Source organism: Spermophilus citellus (genome assembly GCF_964194105.1).
Source record: "Spermophilus citellus genome assembly, chromosome: 4".
Classification (NCBI taxonomy): Eukaryota; Metazoa; Chordata; class Mammalia; order Rodentia; family Sciuridae; genus Spermophilus; species Spermophilus citellus.
The window spans coordinates 137,953,353-137,979,009 of NC_138185.1; the positions used below are offsets into that span (position 1 = coordinate 137,953,353).

At 52.7% G+C, this 25,657-nt stretch overlaps 1 protein-coding gene across 1 annotated transcript; it reads right to left on the reverse strand.

Moving 5' to 3' along the window:
• Window positions 1-6,213: 6,213 nt before the first annotated feature.
• Window positions 6,214-15,554, reverse strand: DLL4 (delta like canonical Notch ligand 4). Its single transcript, XM_081289378.1, has 11 exons — window positions 15,167-15,554; window positions 14,787-15,056; window positions 14,214-14,271; window positions 13,111-13,374; window positions 12,639-12,699; window positions 12,425-12,555; window positions 10,595-10,764; window positions 10,200-10,419; window positions 8,717-9,419; window positions 7,969-8,077; window positions 6,214-7,261 (listed from the first exon to the last, which is right to left on the reverse strand). Exons 1-11 carry the CDS (start codon window positions 15,230-15,232, stop codon window positions 7,256-7,258), a joined length of 2,058 nt encoding a protein of 685 aa, XP_081145504.1. The 5' UTR covers window positions 15,233-15,554; the 3' UTR covers window positions 6,214-7,255.
• Window positions 15,555-25,657: the final 10,103 nt, after the last annotated feature.

Genomic DNA, 25,657 nt, shown 5'->3' on the forward strand with positions numbered 1-25,657 from the left:
GGGGCAGTCTTGTGCAGCTGAACCATTAACATGTAGGATTCGGGCTGGGGATGTGGCTCAAGCGGTAGCGCGCTCGCCTGGCATGCGTGCGGCCCGGGTTCGATCCTCAGCACCACATACCAACAAAGATGTTGTGTCCGCCGAGAACTAAAAAATAAATATTAAAAATTCTCTCTCTCTCTCTCTCTCTCTCTCTCTCTCTCCTCTCTCACTCTCTCTTTAAAAAAAAAAAAAACATGTAGGATTCAACAATATTTCCAGGTAGATGTGTAAGAATTGAATTGAACTACAGAACACACAGCTGCTATCTGCTGCAGAAAGATTGATTGGTTCCTGATGAGGAGAAATCCCCATTTGCATCTTGGTGACCAGAGGTCACAGAATTGTTCTGTTTATTGTGTTGTGAGGGTAAAGTTGGGGGGGGTGTCTTTGTTTCCTCTCAGACCTTGTGCCTGGTTGTAGCAGTGGCTGGCTTTTTGGCCCCTGTGTCCTAGCCTTTGGGGATGGAGGCAACAGGCCAAGCCCACTCTTGGCCAGGGTGTTAAGGAGTGAAGTGTCCCTGAGGCCAGGGAAAAGGTGACAAAAAAAATCACTTGTGGCAGATCTCCAAGAAGGAAGGTGACTTTTTTTTTCCCCAGCTAGAGGGATTGAACCCAGGGATTCACTACCACTAAGTTATGTTCACAGGCCTTTTTATTTATTTATTTATTGAGACAAGGTCTCACTAAAGTGCCCAGGTTGACCTCAAACTTGTGTCCTCCTGCTTCAGCCTCCTACAGGTGCAGGAAAGTGACTCTTCTTGGAGTCCTGCTGCTCCTTCCCACAGCAAAGGCCTCCCTTTCACAACCGCCCACTTCAGAGAAGAATGACCCAGCCTAGCGGGGGTTCCTCAAAGACAGCACAAATGGGAGCAAAAGTGGAGGCAACTGCCTCACATGCTCCTGAGTCTACTGCTGGGATTATTTAAGCAGACTCCAGCCCCACTAGAGCCCACCTTGGTGCTGTGGGCAGGGGGAATAGCAGCTCTAGAAAGTGGTATACCTACATACACTTAAGGATTAACCAACCAGGGGCTAAAACAGTGCTCACAAGTGTTATATATTATAACTCATTTCAACCTTAGAAATGAACAAGAATGGGGGCTGGGGATGTGGCTCAAGCGGTAGCACGCTCGCCTGCCATGCGTGCAACCCAGGTTCGATCCTCACCACCACATACAAAGATGTTTATCTATTCATCTATTGAAGGGCATCTAGGTTGCTTCCACAGTCTTGCTATTGTGAATTGTACTGCTATGAACATCGATGTAGCAGTGTCCCTGTAGCATGCTCTTTTTAGGTCTTTAGGGAATAGACCCAGAAGGGGAATAGCTGGATCAAATGGTGGTTCCATTCCTAGCTTTCCAAGAAATCTCCATACTGCTTTCCAAATTGGTTGCACCAATTTGCAGTCCCACCAACAATGTACAAGTGTACCCTTTTCCCCACATCCTCGCCAGCACTTGTTGTTGTTTGACTTCATAATGGCTGCCAATCTCACTGGAGTGAGATGATATCTTAGGGTGGTTTTGATTTGCATTTCTCTGACTGCTAGCGATGGTGAGCATTTTTTCATGTACTTGTTGATTGATTGTATGTCCTCCTCTGAGAAGTGTCTGTTTAGGTCCTTGGCCCATTTGTTGATTGGGTTGTTATCTTATTGTCTAATTTTTTGAGTTCTTTATATACTCTGGATATTAGGGCTCTATCTGAAGTGTGAGGAGTAAAGATTTGTTCCCATGATGTAGGCTCCCTATTTACCTCTCTTATTGTTTCTTTTGCTGAGAAAAAACTTTTTTAGTTTGAGCAAGTCCCATTTGTTGATTCTAGATATTAATTCTTGTGCTATGGGTGTCCTATTGAGGAATTTGGAGCCCGACCCCACAGTGTGTAGGTCGTAGCCAACTTTTTCTTCTATCAGATGCCTTGTCTCTGGTTTGATATCAAGCTCCTTGATCCATTTTGAGTTAACTTTTGTGCATGGCGAGAGAAAGGGATTCAGTTTCATTTTGTTGCATATGGATTTCCAGTTTTCCCAGCACCATTTGTTGAAGATGCTATCCTTCCTCCATTGCATGCTTTTAGCCCCTTTATCAAATATAAGAAAGTTGTAGTTTTGTGGGTTGGTTTCTGTGTCCTCTATTCTGTAATAGACGAATGGATAAAAAAAATGTGGCATTTATACACAATGGAGTATTACTCTGCATTAAGAAATGACAAAATTATAGAATTTGGAGGGAAATGGATGGCATTAGAGCAGATTATGCTAAGTGAAGCTAGCCAATCCCTAAAAAACAAATGCCAAATGTCTTCTTTGATATAAGGAGAGTAACTAAGAACAGAGTAGGGAAGAAGAGCATGAGAAGATGACTAACATTAAACAGGGATGAGAGGTGGGAGGGACAGGGAGAGAGAAGGGAAATTGCTTGGAAATGGAAGGAGACCCTTAGGGTTATACAAAATTACATACAAGAGGAAGTGAGGGGAAAGGGAAAAATAATACAAGGGGGAGAAATGAATTACAGTAGAGGGGGTAGAGAGAGAAGAGGGGAGGGGAGGGGAGGGGAGGGGGGATAGTAGAGGATAGGAAAGGCAGCTGAATACAACAGACATGAGTATGTCAATATGTAAATCAGTGGAAGTGTAACTGATGTGATTCTGCAATCTGTATACGGGGTAAAAATGGGAGTTCATAACCCACTTGAATCAAAGTGTGAAATATGATATATCAAGAACTATGTAATGTTTTGAACAACCAATAAAAAAAGGTGATAATAAAAAAAAAGATGTTGAGCACCACATACAAAGATGTTGTGTCCGCCCAAAAACCGAAAAAATAAATATTAAAAATTTTCTCTCTCTCCCTCTCTCTCAAAAACTATGATTATTTAAAAAAAAAGAAAAAAGAAATGTACAAGAAGTATTATCTTCAGAAAGGTCACAGATAGTTAATTTCCCCGGATGAGAGAACTTGTTTTGCCGCCAATGCCTGATTTATAATAAGTGCTCAATCCGTGCTGAAGGAAGAAAGTAAAGGATGGACTTGTCCCAGTAGATCACCTGGCAATGAGGGGTGGTGCTGGAAGGGAGCTTCAGCCCTCTAACTCAACAGTTTCTGTCCAGTCCCCATTCCCTTCCATTCTGGCTGCCCATTGAATGAAAGTGGCATAACTGTGGGGAGGAGAGCTGACTGGCGGAGCCCAGGAGGCGGCTGCTGCGCTGGCTGGAGCAGGTGCTGCAGCTCTGCTGCTCCTCTGGAATCCCTGGGGATATTTGGAGGAAAGTATCGCACTAGGCTCCTTCCAGTTTACCCCTCGGCTTACGGGCGCCGAGCCTGACAGAGCTCTCTAAAGCCCCCAAACGCAAAAGATTCAAGCTTTCCTCGGCTTGGACATTGCTTTTCCGAGGCTGGTACGGTGGGCTCCGGATCGCAGCCCTCCCCAGCCCCAAGGCCGCACAGCGCCCTCTAGTGTCAGACCTCGGGCCGCGCGGTTCCACTCGCAACTACGGCTTCTCGCAGCAGCAGCCCCGCGCGGACTCCCAGGTTGGGGCGGGATTTGGGAAAGGAGGAGGAGGAGCCCAGGGGGCCGGCGAGTCTCCGAGAAACTTGCGGCCTTCAACGTTTTCCCGGCCCGGGAAGTGAGCCGGGGTCGGCGGCCGCAAACAGGAAGTCGGGCTATAACAAAGGGCGCGGGGGGCAGGGAGCCTCTGAGCTCCAGGGCGTGAGGAGGCAGGTGGAGGGCTGACCCCGGCAAGCGGGCGCACCTGTCTCTTCCGCTGCAGCTCCAGGCCTGCCGGGATCTATCTGGGCCACAAGGCCAGGCAGTGCGCCCTGGGCGCGAGGGAGGGCGCGGCCTCTCGGGAAAGGCCACTGGGACCTCCCAGGCGCATCACCTCCCCGGGAAGGGACAGTCACAGTTCCCTGAGTGAATCACTTCCATCCCCTTCCCGGAATGTAGAAGGCCACGTGGATCTGCTGATGCTGTGGGGGAACTGCAGGGAAATAGTCTACTGAGGGCGTTGTGGGACCAGGTCAGAGATGGGCCCTCCTTACTACCCAGTTGAGTCAAGTGTCCTCATCTAGCCTAAGTGGAAGTAGATATGGGGCACGGTCCCTTTTTCTTTTGCCCTCTTACCAGCTCAACCCTGAGGCAGGCCTTGTCTGTACAAGCCTTCTTCACAGCCCCTCCCTAACTGTTCCACAGTGATCTCCAGGTGGAGTTGAAGAAGTCTTGGAAAAGCCGCTGTCCTCAGGGCTGGAGGTCACTGTGGGGTCAGATTGATTCTCTAGGCAGCATACTGGCTCCAGACTGATACTAAGCTCTGAGTTCTCTTGTGAAATATGCACGCACACCAAACATGAGCATTTGCTAACCCATGCAAAGAAATTCATGGTTAACCTAGAGTCATGGTCTAGTCTGGTACATCTGTACACCTGAATATTCAAATGGTCAGGAAAGCTTCGAGTACCTTTCCTATGAGAAGGGACTAGATCCTCAGTGACCTTCAGGAAATCCCTAGGAGAGGCAAGCTGTGGCTTGTTTGCACCCCAAGTGCCTGGCCTGGCTTCTGTTGAGTTGAAGTAGCAGAGCCTGGGCTCCAACCTGCAGCCCACACCACATCCATGGTCCTCACTTTGCCCAAGAAGCCAACATGTTGGGAGGTTTTGGTGAGTGAGTTTAGCCAGCAGCCAGCACTCCAAGGCTCTTCTCCTGCAGCCCAGCACAGCCTGATTGTGTGGACGTGCAGTCCTGCGGGTGTCCTACCTGTCCCCCACATGGGAGCCTCGTCATCTTGCCTTCTGTCCCAGCCCAGTTTCCCCCGCCCCCCAGGGCCCGGGAGCTGCTTTCCTGTTTCATTTTGGGCAGGAAGAGTGAGGTCGTGTTGTTCTTCCCCCTGCTGCCGGCTCAGGCTGTGGGAACAGTTCCCTGAGTGCTTTCCTGTTTGATACCCTGTGTGTGCAGTGAAGGGAACCGGGAGCGATGAGCAAGGCATGAAGCTTGTGCATGCTCCTGAAACTGGCACAAACACCAAGGTCCAGGGTCAGGGGAGGAGAAAAGGGGAGGCAAGTTCACTGTGTATACTTGGACTCCACAAGGAGTGAGGTATTTGGTGGGTCTATTTTGTTTTACTGTGGACAGGCTGAGAGCTGGGAGCATCTGCTCAGCTTTTTATCAATGGCTCATTTTGTCATCATTTGCTCTCCATAGAGTATGTTTGTGGCTGTAAAGAGAGGACTCTGGCACCCTAGGGACTATCCTGTGCCTTAGAGGAAACTGGGCATGGAGTAGACTGGAAACTCCCTTATTAGTGCCTCAGTCAGAGAAACCCAGGCTCCAACTCCTCCCCTCTTTACAGTCTCCAGTAAACTCCAGCAGCTCTGGGCTAACAAGGAAACCAGAACCTCTATTCTCTGTCCACCTGCAAGAAGGACAAACCCAAGGCAAACCCCTATCCCAACCCCTCAAAGACCAGTTCCCCACTGGCACTAAGAAAAGAGCAGGTACAGTCCACATGAAACCTTGCAACAGCAGGTGAAAGGCCCCAGATATCTTCATGGCTCAGAGACCCCATTCTCTGAAAAGAGAATCTTGTTGGATAAAAGAAACACAGGCAGTGTATGGTGGTGCATGCCTACACAGGAGGCTGAAGCAGGAGGATCATAAGTTTGAGGCCAGCCTTGGCAACTTAGTGAGACTTTGTCTTAAATAAAAGGGGCTGGGAATGTGATTCAGTGGTGGAGTGCACCTGGGTCAATACCAAATACCAAAAAGAAAGAAAAGAAGAGGGACAGGACAAAGGATCTCCACATAAGCTTTTTCAGGCTTGAGGAAAGAAGGAGATTCTGGGCAGGGAAAATATTCCCCAAGGAGTACTGGAAGCATAAAGGAGAAAGTGGGGAGTAGCAACCAGCCTCAGAGTCATCAGGCAAGGAAGGCTGGCCCAGAATGGGGGTGAAATGGGTGAGATGCATGCTCCTGTAACTGGCACAAACACCAAGTGACTGGATGGGAACAAGGGCTCTTCATATAACATGTCAAATTCAAGTGTATGCACAGGTCCCAGTGGGGCACTTGGTGGCAGTATGAGAAAGGGGTGTTAAGAATTCTTTGGGGTGAGAAGGCTGGAGTATTCCCATTCCTACCACAACAAAGACAGGACCCAAGAAGTAATAAATTCCTATACACATCTGTTCCATATTATAAATACACATTATATACAAAATAATGTTATAAAATGTAGAAAGGCCAGTGCTTCTGATTCTTAAATTATCGAAATACTAGATTCCAAAATAAACTACAAAAAAAATAAAACTCATATTATTGATTTCTGAAGATGGGCTTCGGGGGTGGTCTGGGAGCAGTAATGGGCATGGGCGGAGCCCAGGCTCATGGTTGTAGGAATGGGTTTGAGGCAGGAAGAAGCTCAGGTGACAGCAGCACCTGATTTCTCCCTTGTTGGCATTTCCAACATAACTGCCCTGAGCTCACAAGTGGCACCCCTGGCTGGCAGAAGGGTCAGGCCCTCACCCCATCTGCTCCCAGGGCCAGAAGGTGGTAGAATCTGGGTAAGATTTATCAATGCTCTTGCCCAGTGGGCCTAGGCCAGCAAGAGGCTGGGTGGCATTTCCAGGCAAGGCCCACATGCAGTGCTTAGAGGCATGGGGCAGAAAGTGCTCCTCTTTCTTCTTGTGTTCCTTCACCTGCAGGGCAACCCCTGGCAAGAGCTGTACCCAGCGGCTTTCCTGCGCAAAGGAAGACCTGCCCTTACTGGCCCCCTCTCTCCTTTCTGATTTGGGCCCAGTTATCACTTTGGAGCCTGGGCCAAAGGCACTTGGGAAACACAGATGCCAATGGATGCCACAGCAGCTCCGAGCCCCATGGCCACTGCCACTCTCTAGAAAACAGGCCAGAGCCCCAGAAGGAGCCCTCTGAAGGCCACTGCTGAAAAACCAGGCCCAAGTGGCACCTCTCCTCTCCTCTGTTCCCCTAGCTGGCACAGCTGCTAATCTGATGCCAGACAGATACTCAAAGGTATGCAGGGGCGGTGCATCTCTTGGCAAGTTCACAATCTGTCCAGTTCATGCCATCCCCTCCTCCTCCTGAGAGCAGCACGGTGCATATTAAAGACGTCCCATCCAGGATGCAATGTAAACAATGCAGAAGGAAGGTCCAGCTGCTGGGCCAAAGCTGGGGTATTCTGGGTAGGCTTATGCCTTATACCTGTGGAAGGTACAAATGGGGAAATGTGTTACTCTGGGCATAAGCATTTCTTTCTTTTTTTTTTTTTTTAAAGAGAGAGTGAGAGAGGAGAGAGAGAGAGAATTTTTAATATTTATTTTTTAGTTCTCTGCGGACACAACATCTTTGTTGGTATGTGGTGCTGAGGATCGAACCCGGGTTGCACGCATGCCAGGCAAGCGCGCTACCGCTTGAGCCACATCCCCAGCCGTGGGCATAAGCATTTCATCTGGAACTTCCCTGGACCTTCCTGGGAGAAGCCAATGGAGCAGACAGGGAAGCTGGGAAGGGAAGACAGTTCCCCTAGGCTTCTACTCCAACACAAACAGATGCCTGGGAGCTTGCACTCATGAGGTAGTCCAGTGGAGAAATCCAGGGAAGTGACAAGAGGTCATGAGGCAACCATTCTCACCCACCAGTACCTGGGAAATGGCCAGGTACTGTGGTTTCCCTGCCTAGAACCAACGCAGCAAGAGAGACCAGGCCAAGTGTGCCACCTGATCCTGTTTCAGACCCTCTTTAGCAACAAGGCCAGCAGAGACCAAAAACCACTGAATGTGGTCTGCCAAGGAGGGGTTCTGATCGACCCTTCAGGAGTGGCTCATGGGGTCAAGAGTGACCAGACCACTTTCCCATCCACACAAAGCGGCGGGGGACAAGCTGGCAGGGAAGGCAAGTCTAACACTCACCTCCGTGGCAATGACACATTCGTTCCTCTCTTCTGATATCAAACACACAGACTGGTACATGGAGTCCCTGGGGGAGCATATCGCTGATATTCGACACTCTGGCTTTTCACTGAGGGAACATAAGACCGGGTGAGTGTGAGGGAGAGAAGGAAGGAAAAATAGGGGGAGGGCAGGGGCAATAATCTGGACCCTGTAGAGCCAAAGAGCACTTACACAGGTGGTCCGGGGGGAAGAAATGGGCCAGAGGTACCCAATGGTGGCCTTTTAAGGGGGGCAGTTATCAACAGGCTCCTGAGAGCTACAGGACCCCAACCATACCACTAACATCTAGAAAGTCAGCCTAGCTACTAGAGCCACACCATGGAAAATGGAAGTCATAAGAGAAACACTATGGGTCCTGGACATTTGTGAATGAATGAATGAACAAATGAATGAGAGGACTTTCCCTAGCAAAGAACCCCTATAGAATTTTTTTTTCTTGGAGATAGTCTTTGTATGTTGCTAAGACTGATCTCAAACTCATGATGCTCCTGCCTCAGCCTCCCAAGTAGCTGTGATTATACCACTTATATCACTACACCTAGCCTCCTAGCAGAAATCTTGCCATAGGATCCTCCAGTCAGTAACAAAACCCCATTTGTTTAAAAGCAGTCAGGGCCTGGAGCCAGTCTCTCTCGATTACCTAGGAGCCTGGGCAAGACCACCTAGGAGTCCACGACCAGACCCTGGGCCTTCAAGCGCAACTCACCTGTGTAACCGCAGTGGTACTTTCTCTCCTAAGCTCTTGTCACTGTGGGGATACTTTCCAGGTAAGGTTCCCCGCCCCAGGGGCCCTGGGGCCAGATTATAGTCCAATGTGTGGTTCTGCTGTTTGCCACAGTTGGACTTGTCCATGCCACAATCCACCTCTAATTCCTTCTTCTGGTTTGTGTTCTTGAGCTGGGCGGCAGGGATCAGGTTGTCCTTCTGAAAGTCCGACAAGTTGTTCATGGCCTCCCTGCTGCCATCATCCGGTCGCCGAAGCCGCAGTTGTCGCACAGCCACTGCTACCATGCCCAGCAACACCAGCACCACCACCAGCCCCACACCCAGGGAGACAGCCACCCACGGGAAGCTGGGTGGCAACCCCACAGGGAACTCGCAGCGGCTGCCCACAAAGCCATAAGGGCAATTGCAGACAAAGTTGTCCAGGGAGAGGCCAGTGTAGCAGGTGGCCCCATTGAAGCAGGGCCCTGAGGCACAGGCATCACTGGGTATCCGCACCTCACAGCGCCTGCCAGAGAAGCCAGCAGGGCAGGTGCACATGAACCCATTCTCCAGGTCATGGCAAGTGCCACCATGGGCACAAGGGCTGCGGGCACAGTCACTGATGTGAATTTCACAGTGGGTGCCTGTAAATCCAGGACGGCAGCGGCACATGCGGCTTGGACCTCTGCTTAGGCACTGGCCCCCTGTGAGAAGACAGAGCACAAGTCAACAAAAGTCTGGGAATCTCCAGGTGCAGGGGGTGGGGGACCCATCCCAGCAGTGAGTTTGAGCCCTTCCATCTCCATGCACACAACCAACATGGACAGAATCTACTGCAAAGAGAGAACTGTGCAAAGACCCAAGAGACCTAGAGTTTGGGGTGAACCTAGTTCTCTATGCCTCAGTGGACTCATATATAAAAATAACTAGCATTTTGTAAAACCTTGGAATAAGACATATATGCTTAGGTTTGAATCTCAGCTGGCTCTCTCTAGCTGGGGATCTGATGCCTGTCATTTTACCTTATCCCTAAGCCTCAGCTATCCCCTCATAGAATACCTCTGAGGGTTAGAGAGGAAGGTTCATGAAGGTAAGAGCACCTGATGGTAAGTAGTAACTGCTCAAATAAATTTAATTATCATTGTTTCATTTCATCTTCACAGCCACATCAAAGACAGATAATAGGAACAGTGTGGCACAAGGCATCTAGAATGTTCAGTACCTTTTTATGTACTGGGGATTGAATCCACGGGCACTTTACCACTGAACTCCATCCCTAATCCCTTTTATTATTTATGTACTTATTTATTTTATTTTGAGATAGGGTCTCACTAAGTTGCTGAGGGCCTTGTTAAGTCGGTGACTCCAAACCTGCAATCCTCCTGCCTCTGCCTCACAGTTGCTGGGATTAAAGCATGCATCATTGTGCCTGGCTGTTCAGCATCTCCTCACCAGAAGGCTCTTAGCAAGGCAAGTAAACTTACCATTGGCACATGGATTACTGGTGCATCTATCTACTTTCTTCTCACAGTTGGAGCCAGTGAAATTGGGGGGACATTCACAGGCATAGCTGGCCCCTTGATTACGCTCACGGCAGGAGCCTCCATTGAAGCAGGGGGAGTCAGCACAGGTCAAGGTGCTATGTTCACAGTGTAGCCCATAGTAGCCAGGATGACACAGACAGTGGTAGCCATTTTCCTGGTCCTAGAGAAAAAACATAAAGGGCAAAAGTCACACCCTGGGGGTGTGTGATGGGAGTGCTGGGCTCCAGTTGCCCACAGCACCTATCCATGACTGCACATCAATTGGCTGCCTAGACTGGAGGTGCCTGGATACCACCTGGCTAGACTTCTGTTTCTTATTCTGGCCTGGGCCTCACCTTACAGCTGCCTCCATTGCGACAAGGATTGCTGTCACATTCCTTGAGTTCCAGCTCACAGTCCACACCAGTGTAACCTGGGCGACATGTGCAGGTATAACTCCTCTGGCCACTGTTGGAGCATGTTGCACCGTTCTTGCACGGGGAATGGTGGGTACAATAGTTGAGATCTGCAGAGACAGAAACCAACCAGCTGAGCAAAGCCAGAGATACTCCCACCTCCAGGCTCCTTATAGTGCAAATTCATCCCCATGTTTGGCCCAAAGAGGCTTCAACTCAGTCTTCCAGGCACAATTATCGTTCCTTCCCTGCCAATGAAATCATGTATGTTGATGCACCTGGAACCAATATGACCAATGCAATCAATCAAGGCTGATAAAACAATTGGATAACTTCCTGCCAGGTAAGCTGATAAACACTTGCAGCCAGAGAAGGGTGAAGATAGGAAGAGGCAGAGGAAAGGAGAGCAAGGCCTTGGATCAGGGAAGAAGTCACAAAAGGCTCCATGGAGGGCGAGAAGCCAAGAGAAACCTGAAAAGGGGTAAAATTTCAACAGGTGGAAATGGTACAGGGGAGATAAGAACTATCATAGGTAGGTAGTGACAAGCATTTTATTTTAATTAAAAAAAATTTTTGCAGTTGTAGATGGACAGCATGCCTTTATTTTATGTGTTTATTTTTATGTGGTGCTAAAGATCAAAACCCAGTGTCTTACACATGCTAGGCAAGTGCTCTGCCACTGAGCTGTAGCCTCAGCCCCAATGATCAAGCATTTTTTAAAGGAGGAGGTGTTAAAAGGGTATTTTGAATTGTAAGTATTTGTTTTCTTATTGGGGAAGGGTAGGGAGGGAGAACCAGACAGAGCAAATATAGAAACTGTGAGGGCTGTGTTTGCATATGATGAGTATATGATTGTGTCACCTGGGATCAAATGTGGACAGAGGAGAGAGAATGAGTAGGAACCAGATGTGTGTGTGTTGGCGTTGGGGGAATGGAGAGGAGAGGAATACACACACATACAAACACAATACAGTACAGGGACCTAATTTCACTCCCTTGTCAATAGCAAGTCAGGGCCCAGGCAAGTTCTTTAAGCCTGGAAAATCCCTCCCCACTCTAACCAGTCTTGTATAGTGTCTCTGAGGCAGCAAAGGTGTTTCTGGCACACCAAAGGACTCTGAAAATGGGAGGCACATGCTCTAGCTGGCTACTAGGATGTAGAAAGAAAGACCTTTCCCCAAAGTTGGGGCTCAAAGATTCATGTACAGTCAGAAGAATGACTAGCCCCAAATGCCAAGCAGAGACTGCATGGGCTGAAGCAGCTGCCTGGCAGGTGCCACGGGGGGAGAAGGAGAGGTTGTTTGTGCCCACACTGAAAAGTCAGTTGAATGTCACTCCCTCCACCCAGAGGCCCACCTCAGCCACAGCCCTGAGCGGCTGGTGGGCACACCCCACCAGACAGCTGTTTAGGGGAGAGCTGCTCAAACAGCCTTGCAAGGTAAGCAAACATTCAGAGGGTTAATAGGTAACTACAAGGCAGAAAGAGGAACTGAGCCTGGCATCTCTTTCCCTTTGGCTTTGCTAGAATTTATGAGTGCAACTTCCAGGCTACCAATCTGTCACCCTCCTGGCTTCTTTAACCACCAGGTTTCTCTAGCACCTGGGGAAGGACCCACAAACTTATTCAAGGCTAGTTGTAAAGATTCTTTAAAAAGTCCCAAGGTCCTTGAAAGACAATGGCAAAGCCAAGTTAGCAGCTGCCATGGAAGAAGGGTCCAGACACTGTGTCTCATTTCCGGTCCCTGCCTCATCTCTCCCTCCCTGACTCACCTTGGTCACAGAACAGTCCTCCCCAACCTTCGTCACAGGTACACTGCCAGGGGATGCTGCAGGTGCCGTGGTGACAGCCATTGTGGGGGATACATTCATTGCACAGACGACCCTGCCAACCTGGGCGACAGCTGTGGGACAAAAGGAGGCTGAGAATGAGATGAGAGGCCTGGCCAAGAAGGGCTCCCTGCCCCACTTCCTGTCCCTTACTCACAGGCACTCAGCTGGCTTGCTGCAGTAGCCGTTCTGTTCATGGCAGCCAGATAGACAGATAGCTAACGAAAGAAGACAGGGCTGGATGAGGATGGAGAACCAAGGATGCTGACGCTCCACTCTCCCCTCCAAGCCTGGGGGTACCCCTGCTATCCTGGGCTCACTTCCCCATCTCAGCCTCCCAGAGAAGCCATGTCTTCTCAAAGGGAAACAATGACACAGGGAAAAAGAATCCATGCTGGATGGAATTCAATGTGGGGATTCTTTGTGGGCTTTGGCACGATGGGGAGGAGGATTAGGAAGAGAGAGGAGGTCTGAGCACAAGCCCTGCTCAGCATCCGTAGGTGGCCCTGAGGCCTAGCTAGTAGGTAGCCCAGGCTTGCTCTGTGAGGGAGATAGGCAGAAGCCAAGAAAAGTTCACCATGCTTGCTGGGGGACCTCCCTTATGCACTTATAGGGGCTTGGCTGCTTACGCTGATCACAGTACTCCCCAGTCCAACCGGGCAAGCAGGATAGGCTGCCATCTGGCTGGCATACATAGTGGCCGAAGTGGTCATCACGCTTCTTGCATAGGCGAGAGCAGTTTTCTCCATAGTAGTTGTCACTGCAGATGACCCGGTAAGAGTAGCGCAGCCTTGTCAGGGTGCTGTTTTGCTCATATGGTAACCAGTTCTGACCCACAGCTAGGGAACCATGGATGGCAATATTGCTGATGAGTGCATCTGGTGGCAAGGCCTCTGAAAGGACAGAGGGTCAGGTCAAGGTAAGGCAGCCTGTCCCAAGAGTGCAGGTAACTTACTGGCCAGTGCCCCTCTCCCCAGTTGTGATTATAATGGTCAGCCAACAAATCAGCCTAGTTGACCATATGACCCCCACTTGCCAGCAAGCACAGGCCAGAGGGACCCTGAGACACAAGTCCTACTGTTCAGCTGCTCTATGTGTACGCATGTGCAGGGGACCTGATATCATTCAAAAAGGGGACAATAGAAGGATGTTAGGATATCCCAGTGTTCTGGAGGCAGATAGGGAGGAGAAAGAGGAAAAGCAGACAGAGTGGAAAAAACGGGAGGGAAAAAAAGAAAGAAAAAGAAAAGCTTCCCAGGGCAAGAAGGACTGGGAGCAGGGGGGTCCTTTGGTATTCAAGGGTTCTGCCCCCAGAGGTAGGTAATGGTTTTCTTTTTCCTTTTCAAAGTGAGAATTGTTGTGCTGCTGAAATATCCTTTTCCTCTGTGTCAGAACAACATCCCAAAGCCATTATTCCCTTTCCAAAGGAGCGGAATTCACGAAAGGTGTAAAATACAGGAAGGGGCCCGTCAGCGGTGCTGGCAGCTTCAGCCTTTCTCACCGCCGTGCTCCCCGCGTTCCCACGCCAAAAATAACCCTCAGGAAACGCAATTGTGCTCTGAGTCCAGGCAGCAAGCGGAATCCGAGCGTCCAGCGCGGCGCGCAGCTCCAGGCCAAGCTAAGCGTCCTGCCCCCCACTCCCAACCCCGCACTTCCCCCGCCTATAACAGGTTAACTCTTTCGGCGCTGTGCGGTGTCGCCCCCCTGTGGTGGCTGAAGAAGAGCTACTCACCTGGTCGCAGGTCGTCTCCTGGCGTGTGCCAAGCTTCTATGATGAGTGAGAAGGTACCCTGGGAAGCGAAAGGGGGTGGGGGACCGAGAGAGAGAGTGAGATGAGCAGGGCGAGAGAGAAGGGGGTGCCTTGTGGCAGCCGATTTAATTAATCTAATTGCAGGATACAGTTACTGCGCCCGGGTCAACATAACGGGTCTGCCCACAGTGTAGCGCAGAAGCTGGGAAAACGAGAAGAGAACCCAAGAGTAGGGGGAGGGATGAAGGATGGAGGAGTGTAAGTGAAAGCCATGCTGTGTAGGGGGTGATTTTTGCTAAGCCAGGGTGGTAGATAATGCAAACAGTGTCCCAAGAGCTTGGGGGGGGGGGCGTAAAACTGGGAAGGCGGAGACTGGTGAGAGCCTTCTCCATGGATGAGATCCCAGGAGAGAATCGAAAAGAAAGGGCCAGGAGAGAATGCGTCCCTGGGCGTTTCTGAGGAAGCGGGGAGGAATTCTAGGGAGAGGGCTTTGGTCCCAGGGCACTCCCTCCTTTCGGCTTCCGTGATCTCCCAATGCACCCAGGCTGTGCTCACCGGCCAGGTGAAATTGAAGGGCAGTTGGAGAGGATTTCGGCCCCCGCCGCTACTGTCATCCTTGACTGCGAAGGAGTTGGTGCCCAATACCGGCGTGGAGACGCTGCCGAAGGTGCAGGGCCCGGGAGAGACGACAGCTTGGTAATGCTTAAGGCAGACGCGGAAGAAAGTCCGGCAACCGGGCTCACACGGCCGCCCACTGGCCAATAAGCCGCGCTCGTTGGCGAACTCCTGCAGCTGCAGCTGGAAGACGCCTGCGCCCGCCGCGCGCTATTGCACAGGGACCGAGGGAAGGAGGGAGGGGAGCGGTCAGCTCAGCGGGCGCCGGGGCTCAGGCCCGGAGCGTGGCGGGAGGGGGCGGAGAGGGCGCGGGACGTTACCTGCTGCCAAAGTGCCACCAGCAGCAGTAGCGCCCAGCCAAAGGCGCTCCTAACCACGGCTGCCATCCCCTGGGGCGTCGCTTTCTCCACTCGCCGGCCCTGAACCTGGTTCTGTTGGGGATGCCGCTTTCCCGCGCGTCCTCCAGCCAACAGGATTCCTGAAAAAACTGGCTTCTCTCGGTATGCTGTTCCCTCGTCGCCCTCTCCCTAGCTCCGTTGCAGCTGCCTCGATAGGTAATCCAGGTGAGGGCGACTGGGCGGCGGCAGTGATAAGGACGTGTCTTCGAGCTAATCCTAGGGCTGCAAGTGGGCTGATGCCGAGGTACACTGCACCGAAGCGGCTTGAGCTTCGGCTCTCGGCCTCGTGTTCCCGGCCTGCGCACAGCGCCGCTACTGAAACCTGCGAGCTCCGGAGCCTTCCTTATATATATTGGCTCCTCTGCTAGCCGCCTGTCACTCAGACAGACTCATGGTCACTCTCCCCTCCCCTTCGGGCTTCTAGCTGCTACAGTCCCAGCACCGACCGGAGGGGGCCTCCGCCCCCGCTGCCCCCTCCCCCCCGCTAGCCATTCGCGCGCAAGTCCCCGCCCCTTGGTTCCTCTCTGAAACACTGGGCCCCCACCCCCCAGCTCTACGCGTGCCGAGATGATCGCCTGGCTAAGGGCTGAGACCCTGGCTGCCGGAGGATAGGAGGGTGGCCGAGGGAAACAGAGGGGGGTCAGCGGGTGGTTCCCGGATGGTCCAGGAGGCGGAGACACTAGGGAGTCCCCGTAGGCGGTGCCTCGGCGGCGGGCGCTATTTACCTGCAGTCTTGGAGCAGGTAAAAAGAACTTAAGCCCAGAAAGCGAAAACCAGAGCCGGAGGACCTCTATTTCCTTCTTTTCTTTCCCGGAGCTTCGAGAGTCCTCGCCTCATCGGCCTCCAACCTATCAGCGCCCACCCACCTAGCGTCCCCTGCTCAGCCGAGAAGCCAGCGCACGCATTAACCTCTCAGTGACCACTCGGAGCAAGGCGAGGAGCCAAGCGTCTAAGATTCTGGTCTTCCAAGTATACCTGGTGGGCGTCTCCCTCTCTAGCTGCGGGGGCGTGCCCAGCGCGTGTCTATTCACTTCTGACCCCAGCCTGGGCTTGGCTCGTGCCAGTGCCCAGACGCTTGGTCCCCGAGGTGGGGGAAGGCGGGGCGTGGTCCCCGAGGTAGGAGGGGGGCGCGTCCTCAGCTGTATGCTAATGAGGTTCTGACTCCTCCTTCAGGGCCTCCCTCACCTGGGTCCAGCTTCAGCTCCATCGCCTACTGCCCACCCTGTCCCCCCACTCCAGCAACCCCAAGCCCCCGCCCGCGTCCTGTAGCTCCGCTGGGGCAGGGAGGAACTCTCCTGACTCCAGAGTTGACTCGGGCCACTGGAGAGTCAAGGTGAGGGACTGAGACCAGGCAGGCCCGAGTACTCTCCTTCATAGGGCAGGATGTGAGGTGGAACTGGAGTCGCACCGAGTTGTTTGAGTTTGGGGCGGCTTCACTCGTCTCGCCCGCGCGACTCTCCCGGGTGGCCTCACTTCGAGAGGCAGCGGCGCAGCTGCTTTCCCGGAACCCGGCGTGATCCCTGGAGGCCGCAGACCGCGAGGGCCAGCTTCTCCCAGTCTCGAGGGTGCCCGGGAGGTCTCTCTCTCTTTGCGACGCTGAGGGCGGCGGGGGCCCTGTGGCTTCAGCTGTCAGCCCGCCCGCGCAGTGATGGCTGTCGCCGAACGATAAGATCAGTGCGGGGGGAGCGGGGACGCGTCGCGGGCCCGGGGGAGGCCGCAGGCAGGGAGGGGGGCGCGGCGCGGAGCCCAACAGCTGCCAATGCCAAGCATGGTCTGATTTTTTGACTCGGGTGGTGGTGGTGGAGGATTGGGGGGCGGGAGGATGAGATACAAGAGGTTGGGAGCGTGGGTTGGGGGAGGGGCGAGGTGAGGCGACGGGCTCCGGGGTCCCCCACGCACGGCCACCCCTCCCAGCCACCATCTGGCGCGAGCGGGTTGGCGTGGGGAACCGAGGTGGGGCGGGGGCCGGCAGATGGGCCCAGGCTGCTCCGAGAGTTAATGTAGGTTATGGGCAGGCGGAGTCCCAGGCCCGAGGGAGGGGGAGCCCAGAGTGTGCCTCCCGGCAATCCTGGCAAGTGGGCTTCCAGATCCTCTCTCCGTGAATACTCTATGGCTCTCTAGTCCTGCCTAGGATGCCAGAAGGTGCTCCTCGCTCTTCTCTGAGCTGGCATCCAGCCCCACCAAGCTCTATCCGCTTCCATTCCTAAATCCTGGCCTGGGAGTTCATAAAAACATGATCCTTTTTTTTTGGATATGGCACTTCCCTGACCCTCAAGAGAGACATCCATTTCCCCAGGAGGCATCTCTATCAATACTGGCAGATCTGGAACTTTCTCTATCCTCATATACACCTGGACTAACGTCCCCCAAAACGTTTTGCCCATGGTCAAGGACCAAACAAAAGTTGGGATCACTGCAAGGGATTCTAGTGTTCTAGATAGTCTCTGAACCTGGGAGGAAAACAGTAAATTTTCCTCCTTACCAGAAACACCTGCTTGCATGGGGCGTTGTCCAAAAGCTCACTACCTGGCCAGGACCCCATCCTTTTCCCTGAGTACCTACTATCACTCCATTTTGCTGGGGTAGAATTTTGCCCAATTTCTGAGCCCGAAAGGGTCGCGCTGCAGGCAGGGAATCCAAGTGAATGGGCCTGAATGTTTCTGGACAGACACCCCAATTCTGGAACACCTCACTTCCACACTCCAGCGGAAGGATGAAATTTTCATTCTTGGGGCTCAAAAAAGGAGTAGGAAACAGGGAGGCGATAAAGAGGTCGCAGATCACTTGGATTGGGGACTCTTCATCAGAGTCTACTGTTCCTATGACTGATGTAGACGCTTGACCACGCCCAGGAGAGTGGACTTCGACTTGGTTCAGACCAACCTGGGCTCCCACTAACTGCGAGTCTTTCTCGGATCCACAGTTCCTCAATCTCGACCCTGCCCAGCGTCGGAAGCCAGACCAGAGTGGAAGCCTGACTTCACACCGAGGCCCACAGCCCCCGCCCCAAGAGGTCTTCTACTTTGCTGTCCTTTCAGCTTGGCTATTGCGCTACCACTACACATCATTCCCGCAGCAGGCAGAACTAGCACCTGGAGCCAGGAAACACCAAGGTTGCCTTCCGCAGTGCACTCAGACTGACCCCGGGTCACTGGAATACGTCCGGAGCCGGAGCCCTGTAGTCTCTGCACTTCTTCCCAGCTGTGTGGCCTACAAGCCTTGCGCAGAGTCGTGGGCGCAGCTCCGAGTTCTCTAGTAGTTTTATCCCTCACCCCCCCCCCCATTCCTCCCAGGGAACAGCGCTCTCGACCCGGCACACTGCAAAAGGGTAGAAACACAGTGGGGTCCCTGCCACAGAGCCCGATGGGCAGGTTGGGGGCGGGGAAGCAGGCCTGGCTGGGGCGGAGCGCTTAAGCCTTGAGGGGCGCTGCTGTGGTGGATGCGGAGAAGGGGCCACGTGCAGGGAGCGGCGGCCCGAGAGCTGCACAGAAGGCGGGGAGATTTGCAAACTGTTGCTGCCACATGGCTGCTCCATTCGATCCATTCACATTGAAATGAGGCCGGCGCGTGCCTCATCTGCCGCAGGGCGCTGCCACGCGTCAGCCCGACCCGCCGCGTGCCAACTGGGGCAGTGGGGCTGGCAAAGTCTGCCAGCCGTGGGGGCTCAGCCCAGGCCCTACAGCCAGGAGGGGGTAGGGAAAGGGCGTCGAGCTACCCTAGCCACTCAGGCGCCACTGTTTCTCGGACCTTGGCCCTGCAATTGCGATTGAGCCGGCAGAAAGGACCAGGACGGACGGTTTCAAAAGGGGGCCAGGATCGATGCCGCCGCTCCCCGCAGATGCGCCCCGGCAGCGCTACTCTCCATCTGCTGCTGCTCGCACCTGCCGGTCAATAAATCGATTTTACAATTTAATGCAGCAGCTTCCCGCCCGCCTGGGACAGATGCCGCCGCAGAACCACCTCCGCCTTCGCCCCTCCCCTCGAGGGGCGCCAGCGGTTAAGGACTGGATTCCCGCTCAGCTGGCGGCGCCCTGCGGGGCCTAGTGCACCTCTCTTGGGAGCCCCTACAAGGAACTGCCTGCTCCGGGTTTTTCCCGCGGACAGAGTGGGTTCCCCATAGGTCAGGCCTGAAGCTGGCCAAGGAGACCAAATGATGACTTAGCCGTGGCCTCGCTTGGGAAGGGGGGGCTGGTTCAAGGAAGGAACAGGATACAGTGACTGAAGATAAAATGTGAGGGCCCCTGGGAGAAGGAAGGGGAGGGGCATGGACACTGAGGGACACTGAGTTCTGAAGAATTTCAAGGGGGCTGAGCTGGGTGGAGCACTGAGGTGGGATGGGGGTTCTGCCCACCCTTTCTTGTCAGTCTGGTAAATAAACATGATAGGGACTTGGCTCCCAGCACTTCCTAGCCATGTGTTCTTGGTCTTGTAATTTTACTTCAACTCAAACCTTAGTTTTCTCATCTGTGCAATGGAGATAATACTAGTGATCTGGGACTATATCAGATTACCCATTTGCAAGGCCTAATAAATAATAATTTATTTCCTTTCCCTCAGGTGACATGCAGCCAGCGGAAGGGCAGACTTGGATTAGAGAGGTAATCTCTGACAGCAAATGAATTCCAGGGAGAAGGGGAAGAAAGAGGAGAGCCCAAGACAAACATTCATAGGGGATGAGACACAAGGAGCAAAGGGTAGGGGTAGAAAGAGAGAGGAAAGTGTGAAAAGGTCAACCATTTGAGGACCTTTCACAGGAAGAGGGTGTGACAAAGTTCTTGACTGGAGGGAGGAGACTGGAGTTTTGAGAATGGGTTTGGAGAAGATGTGAAATGTAAAACGATTGCCTGTGCCCTTAGCCTTCTAGAGATGACCCTCCCCCAAGGTCAAGAGTAAGTCTCAAGTTGGTACCTCTCCTCCTGGAGGGTGGTATTTGAGAGCAATGGCCATGGAGAGAAGAAGAGGCTGCTTCTGAATTGTCCTGATCTTTGAGGCTACTGTCAACCTTCCCTGTGTCACCAAGAGAGAACACTAACTGGGCTAGACTGTCCACTGGCTGATGGCTAAAGACCCATGACCCAGAAGTGCCAAATAAAGGATGTCCAAGTAGGTGGGACCACTGAACATGAGTCAGAGTGGTATTCTGGCTTCTCATGAGACCAGGAGTGCCTTCCATTGCCTCTCTTCCAGACACCCAGGAGCCTGGGGGCCTAGGCTAGTTCCAAGTCTCCTGGGCTTTCTCTAAAGACTCAGTATGGGTGGTATCTGGAACTCAGGTAACTGGTGCAGACCAGCCGTCTCCTCCATAAGAATGGCTTTTGTCTGCAGAGATAGTAGGAGCAAGAGAGAAGCTGAGGGTCCTGAAACCTTTTTACTGTGACTCATGGTGGGTAGGAAGCTCTCCCCAGGTCTCCTGGGCACTGGCCTGGAGGAGAGAAGGGGAGAGAGGCGGGGCAGCGTAAATACTTGGCAGCTACAGAGGCTGAGATAGGCCTGGCTGCAAGGGCTTGCTTGATGGTGACCCAGCAGCTGCCCCAGCTTCATCTGCCAAACCCAGGGGATGCCTGGAAAGCTGGGGCCAGGAGCCACGAGCGGGTATTTCCAGCCATGGAGGAGGCTGGGGTTTATGGCAGCCTTCACAGCAACTTTCCCAGAGCCCCTGGCTTCCCCTTCCCTACTCCTTCCTGTCCCCACCCTAGCCCGTGAGCAGGGAGGCTGGGGGGTGGCAGGGAGTGTGCGGGGAGAAGGTTCAGTTCTCTGTGTAGAGACCCCCCAGGCTAGAGTCCTTGCCTCAGCCTGTCCTTGCCTCCTGACTGGATTCCTAAAGGCTCGGAAGACTCAGAGGGGTCTTACAGGGTGGGAGAAGAGAGGGCACAGGGGAAAGGTGCTCCTGGGAGTCACTGGGCCAAGAGAACCTGTGCTGAAGGACACAGCAGAGTGGGGGAGCAGGATCTGAGTTTGAATCAGCCACCTCTTGGAACAACTTCCCTATCCTGAGGTTTTTCCTCCCTAGAGAGGCTTTCTTACCTGCCCTCATCAGGCCAACCTTCATGGTCTTTTCCCCTACTCCCTCCCCAACCCTGCAACCTCTTTGTGACTTTTACTGGGTGGGAAGCCTTCCTACCTTCTGCTCAACCTGGCTCCTCTCTTCTGCCTCTGGTCCTCTATGAGTGAAGACCCATCCTCATCTCCACCCCTTGGAGTCCCTGATCCTTGTGTGCCCTCCCCCTTCCCTTGCTGAGGGACAACTCATCTCCTAGAAGCAACTCTGACCTCTCCTCATTTGCCCACACAACCTCTGATCTCTGATCCCTGATCCCAGCTGCCACCCAGGCCTTAGGCCTTGAAGGAAGCCACGAAGACATGGGGGATGGGATGACACCTCTGGCTCTCTCCAGCAGCTGGAACCTGGGAATGGGGCTTACTCAGACTAGCCTTAGTCCCCAGCAGTCTCCCTGGAAGGAAGGGTTAGGCCTGAACCAGGAAGTACTGTTTCAAATACTCTCATACACAGAGAAAGAAACCAGGGAAAGGAACTGGGGACAGGTGCCAACTCTGTGAACAGCTGCTTGAGCACACAGGTCACTGATCCTTGGAGAAGGCTAAGGAGGAATCTGACTGCCATGGTCAAGTAGGTGATGGGTCTTAAGCTGAAATTAATGACTGGCCGTCTCTATCTCCTACTATGGTTAGAATGAGAGGAAACTGGCTTAAATGGTGGCAGGAAGGATTTAGGTTAGACATATGGGAGAACTTCCTGTGACAGAGTGTCTACACTGTGTGTCCCAGTTGTTAATCCAAGTTGAACTCTCCCCTGGAGTTGATGAGAATTGCATGATGATGCTTGCTAATGAATAACTTGTCTTCCTTGTGATTAGCAGAGAACCTCCAACCCAGAGAATTCTGGTGTCTAGACTGTCCACAAGGAAGAAATCCACAGAGGTCTGAAGGCACCAAGAGCTGGGTTCCTTCTTTGTCCCAAAGAGTTTAGGCCACTATGAGCCCGTGTAACATTGCCTCTCTTGCATCCAGACCTCTGAATGCCACTCTCAGAAAACCAAGCCTGATGGAGTTGTCCAGACACCTGAACTTTGCAGCAAAGGGACAGACTTTGAAGTCTCAGAATTTGGGGTCTGAGAGCTCATAGGCAATTCCAGAGTAATAGCAAATAGGATCTACAGCATCAGGATTTCATTAACAGCTTGAGTAAACTCTGTACATTTAGAAGTAGACAAGCTTCAGTGGGGTGTGGTGGTGCATACCTGTAATACCAGCTGCTAGGGAGGCTAAGGCAGGAGGATCAAAGGTTGGAGGCCAGCCTGGGCTACTTATGGGAGCCAATCTCAAAGTAAAAAAAAATAAAAGGGCTAAAGGGCTGGGGGATGTGGCTCAGTGATTAAATGCTTCTGGGTTAAATCCTTGATACCAAAACAAAACCAAACAAAAACAAAACAAAAACCATGCTACCAAGGGCTAGGGTTGAAACTCAGTGGTAGAGTGTGTACTCAGTAGGTAGAAGGTCCTAGCTTTGATCCCCAGAACCACAAAACAAAACCCACCCCCCCACACACAAAAACTTCTACAATAGAAAAGAAGGCAAGTAAAGTGCATGTTCCGTTCCATCTGGGGCATGGAGCTGTAGATCCCGTGGTCAGTCTTCCTGGGGCCTGTGTGTGTATGCACACACATTCATGTGCAACACACATGTACTCACAGTTTGGATCCAATAGCCATTCAGTTTCAGATGAGGTCTACCATGTGCCTTGCACTGTGTTCTGTTTAGTGAGGCCACTGAGGGACATATGATTTAGTTTGTATTGTCCATGGGATATGGAGATTAAGACTGAAGCATATCAGCCAGGCACAGTGGCGCAGGCCGGTAATCCTAGCTGATCAGGGGGACTGAGGCAGAAGGATCATGAGTTCAAAGCCAGCCCCAGCAACAGCAAGGTGCTAAGCAACTCAGTGAGACCCTGTTTCTAAGTAAAATACAAAATAGTGCTGGGAGTGTGGGTCAGTGTTTGACTTCAATCCCCAGTAATCCCCCACAAAACAAACAAACAAACAAACAAACAAAAAGATTGAGGCACATGAAAAGGAGTATGACAGTATGCAGAATCAGTATTCAGAGAGGAACTGGGGCCCCAAGGGTCACAGAAGGCTTCATGGGGGAGAAGGGAAAGAGAGCAGAACCTAGATAAAGAGTGGGCATTCCTGGCAGGGAGCATGGAGAGATCATGGTGCAAATGAAGTAGGTACGTCTGGGGCAGAGTCTTCACATGCAGAGGGTTAGATGTAGTTAGGTAACTAGGGTATGGAAGTCTACCATGAATTCAGCAGATGAATTTGGACTTGACTGAGGCATTAGGGAGCCTGTGGGCTCTTGAGCAGGAGAGGGTACACAGCAACCATCTGGCAGTGGCACACAGAGTAATCTGGGACAGGGAGGCACAGAGAGAAGACCAGAGGCAGTGAAGAATCTTTCTGCACTTGTGGCTGGTGTCCAAATATGCACTGATGCCCAGGTCTTGGCCCTGAGCTGGCAGCTTCCACGAGTGGACGGACGGCTGGGTACCTGAGAATGCCAGAGTCTTGATGACCTGCTGGGACAGGCCCCATACTTTCCTTGTGTTGGCAGCTGCTCCCTCCTTTAACCCCCTACTTTCCAGTAGACCCTTGCAAACAGGAGAGTAACATCAGACTTTCCCAGCTCCTGTACTGTGAGTGGGGGGAGCTTAGATCATGTCACTCTGCTGGCCAGCTCTCCCCAGCTTCTCCTGTATCCCTCAGAGGCCTGAGGCCCTGTCTGGCAGCCCAGGCAGAGCAGAAAGTATTGGATCAGGCCAGGAACTCACAAAGGGAGTTCAGGGGTATCTTGGGGGAAGGACCTGGGGCCCAATGTCTAGAAACTTCTAAATATAAGCTCAAGGTGAGCAAACTCTCTAGGGCATGTAGATCAATTCTATATAACTAACTATATAATTCTATATAAACTCCTCCAGGCATAGAATTCTCATCTCCTCCCTAAACTGCCCCATAATCTTTAGATGGTTCTGATCATAGAAAATGCATGCTCTTGTTTTGAGTCTTGTTGTGGTCAGTGTGTGCTAATTGTGAGGCTTCTGGAATAGCACAGTCAGAGGAAGGGTCCATAGTCAGAGGAAGGGTCTGGGATGGTTCTGCTTGGTCCCTGGTCCTGCCTGCTGCACCTGCTTGGCACCCAGGGCCAGGGCAGTTTAAGCGTGAGAAATGCTGATCCATTTCCAGCTTGGTCAGGGGTGGGGCAGCCAGGGTGAGGCTGCCCAGGTCAGCCCTTCTCAGCCTCATGGGGAAGGCCAGGCTCAGGTCAGCCTGTCTCATGGACCAACCCTCCCCAGGCTGAGATCATCGCCCTCCATGGCAGCCCCCACCCCCAGCTGAGCTCACTGCCCTGGCCTGCTGGGGGACATTGTTGTCCCTCGGGCTCCTCCCCAGGCTCAATGAGCTGTTTGTTGGCATGTCCGGAGAGGGTAAGGGAGGGCGGGCACAGGGCGCCCGCACACAATGGGGATTCCGTCCATTCTGAGGTGGCTGCGGGAACCAGGCTGACTTTGTCCTGTGGACCCTCATTCCCACCATTTAGTGGAGCCGGAACTTTAGGCGGAAGGCCCCGTATAAGAACAACAATGTCGTCACCCTGTCTGTGGGGGAGGGCGCTACAAGCCAGACCTCCTAGGGATCCAAGAGAACCACAGCCTGGGTGTTTATAGCCCAAGACTCATTTGGGATAGATAGGTCCTGGGGCAGAGGCTGTGCCTCAAATCAGAGGCAGGCAGATGGTGTCCCCTCACCTGCCCTGCCAGCCCATCTGCACCCTGCAGCAAGCGTGGAAGTGGGCTCCCTGGCATCCCCAGCTGTGCTCAGCTCCTGCATAAGCTACGAAGGTACAGAAAGGGCACATGCATCCTTGTTGGGTGGTGTGCAATAGAAGGGCTGAGTTGGGTGCAGTCTGACCCGTAGGACTTTGCCAGGATCAGGTCTGTTTCTGGGCCTCTATCCATGCCAGCTTGCCCCTTCGGAAATGGCGCTGGCTACTCAGACAACAAGTGTTTATTTTCCAGCGGGGGGGACAGGACGTCACAGCGTTTCCCTCCTGCCTGGTGCTGCAGTGGTTCTCACAGTCTGGGCAATGGTGACATCACCAGCCTTTCCTCCTCAGCCCTGGCCTCCTTGCCTCCTCCTCCCCACCCTGCACTCTGGCCAGGCCACAGGATTCTGAAGTTCCTGCTTCCGGAGTGGGCACTTCTGAGTGGGCACTCATGGAGGGTGTGGGAGCCGTGAACTGGACCAGCCCCTCTTCACTCACTGCTCCAGGCCTGCAGGCCAAGCCCAGGGATAGCCCCTCTGTGCTCACTCCTGCCAGAGCAGTTCGTGTCC

Bases quoted from the DNA above. Each gene is read 5' to 3' on its own strand.
- DLL4 (XM_081289378.1), bottom strand. From the start codon at position 15,232: ATGGCAGCCGTGGTTAGGAGCGCCTTTGGCTGGGCGCTACTGCTGCTG. The intron at 10,420-10,594 runs GTGAGGCCCAGG...TTTTTTCTCTAG, and splicing joins GCAATGGAGGCAGCTGTAAG to GACCAGGAAAATGGCTACCA. The intron at 8,078-8,716 runs GTGAGTTGCGCT...ATGTTCCCTCAG, and splicing joins GTACCACTGCGGTTACACAG to TGAAAAGCCAGAGTGTCGAA.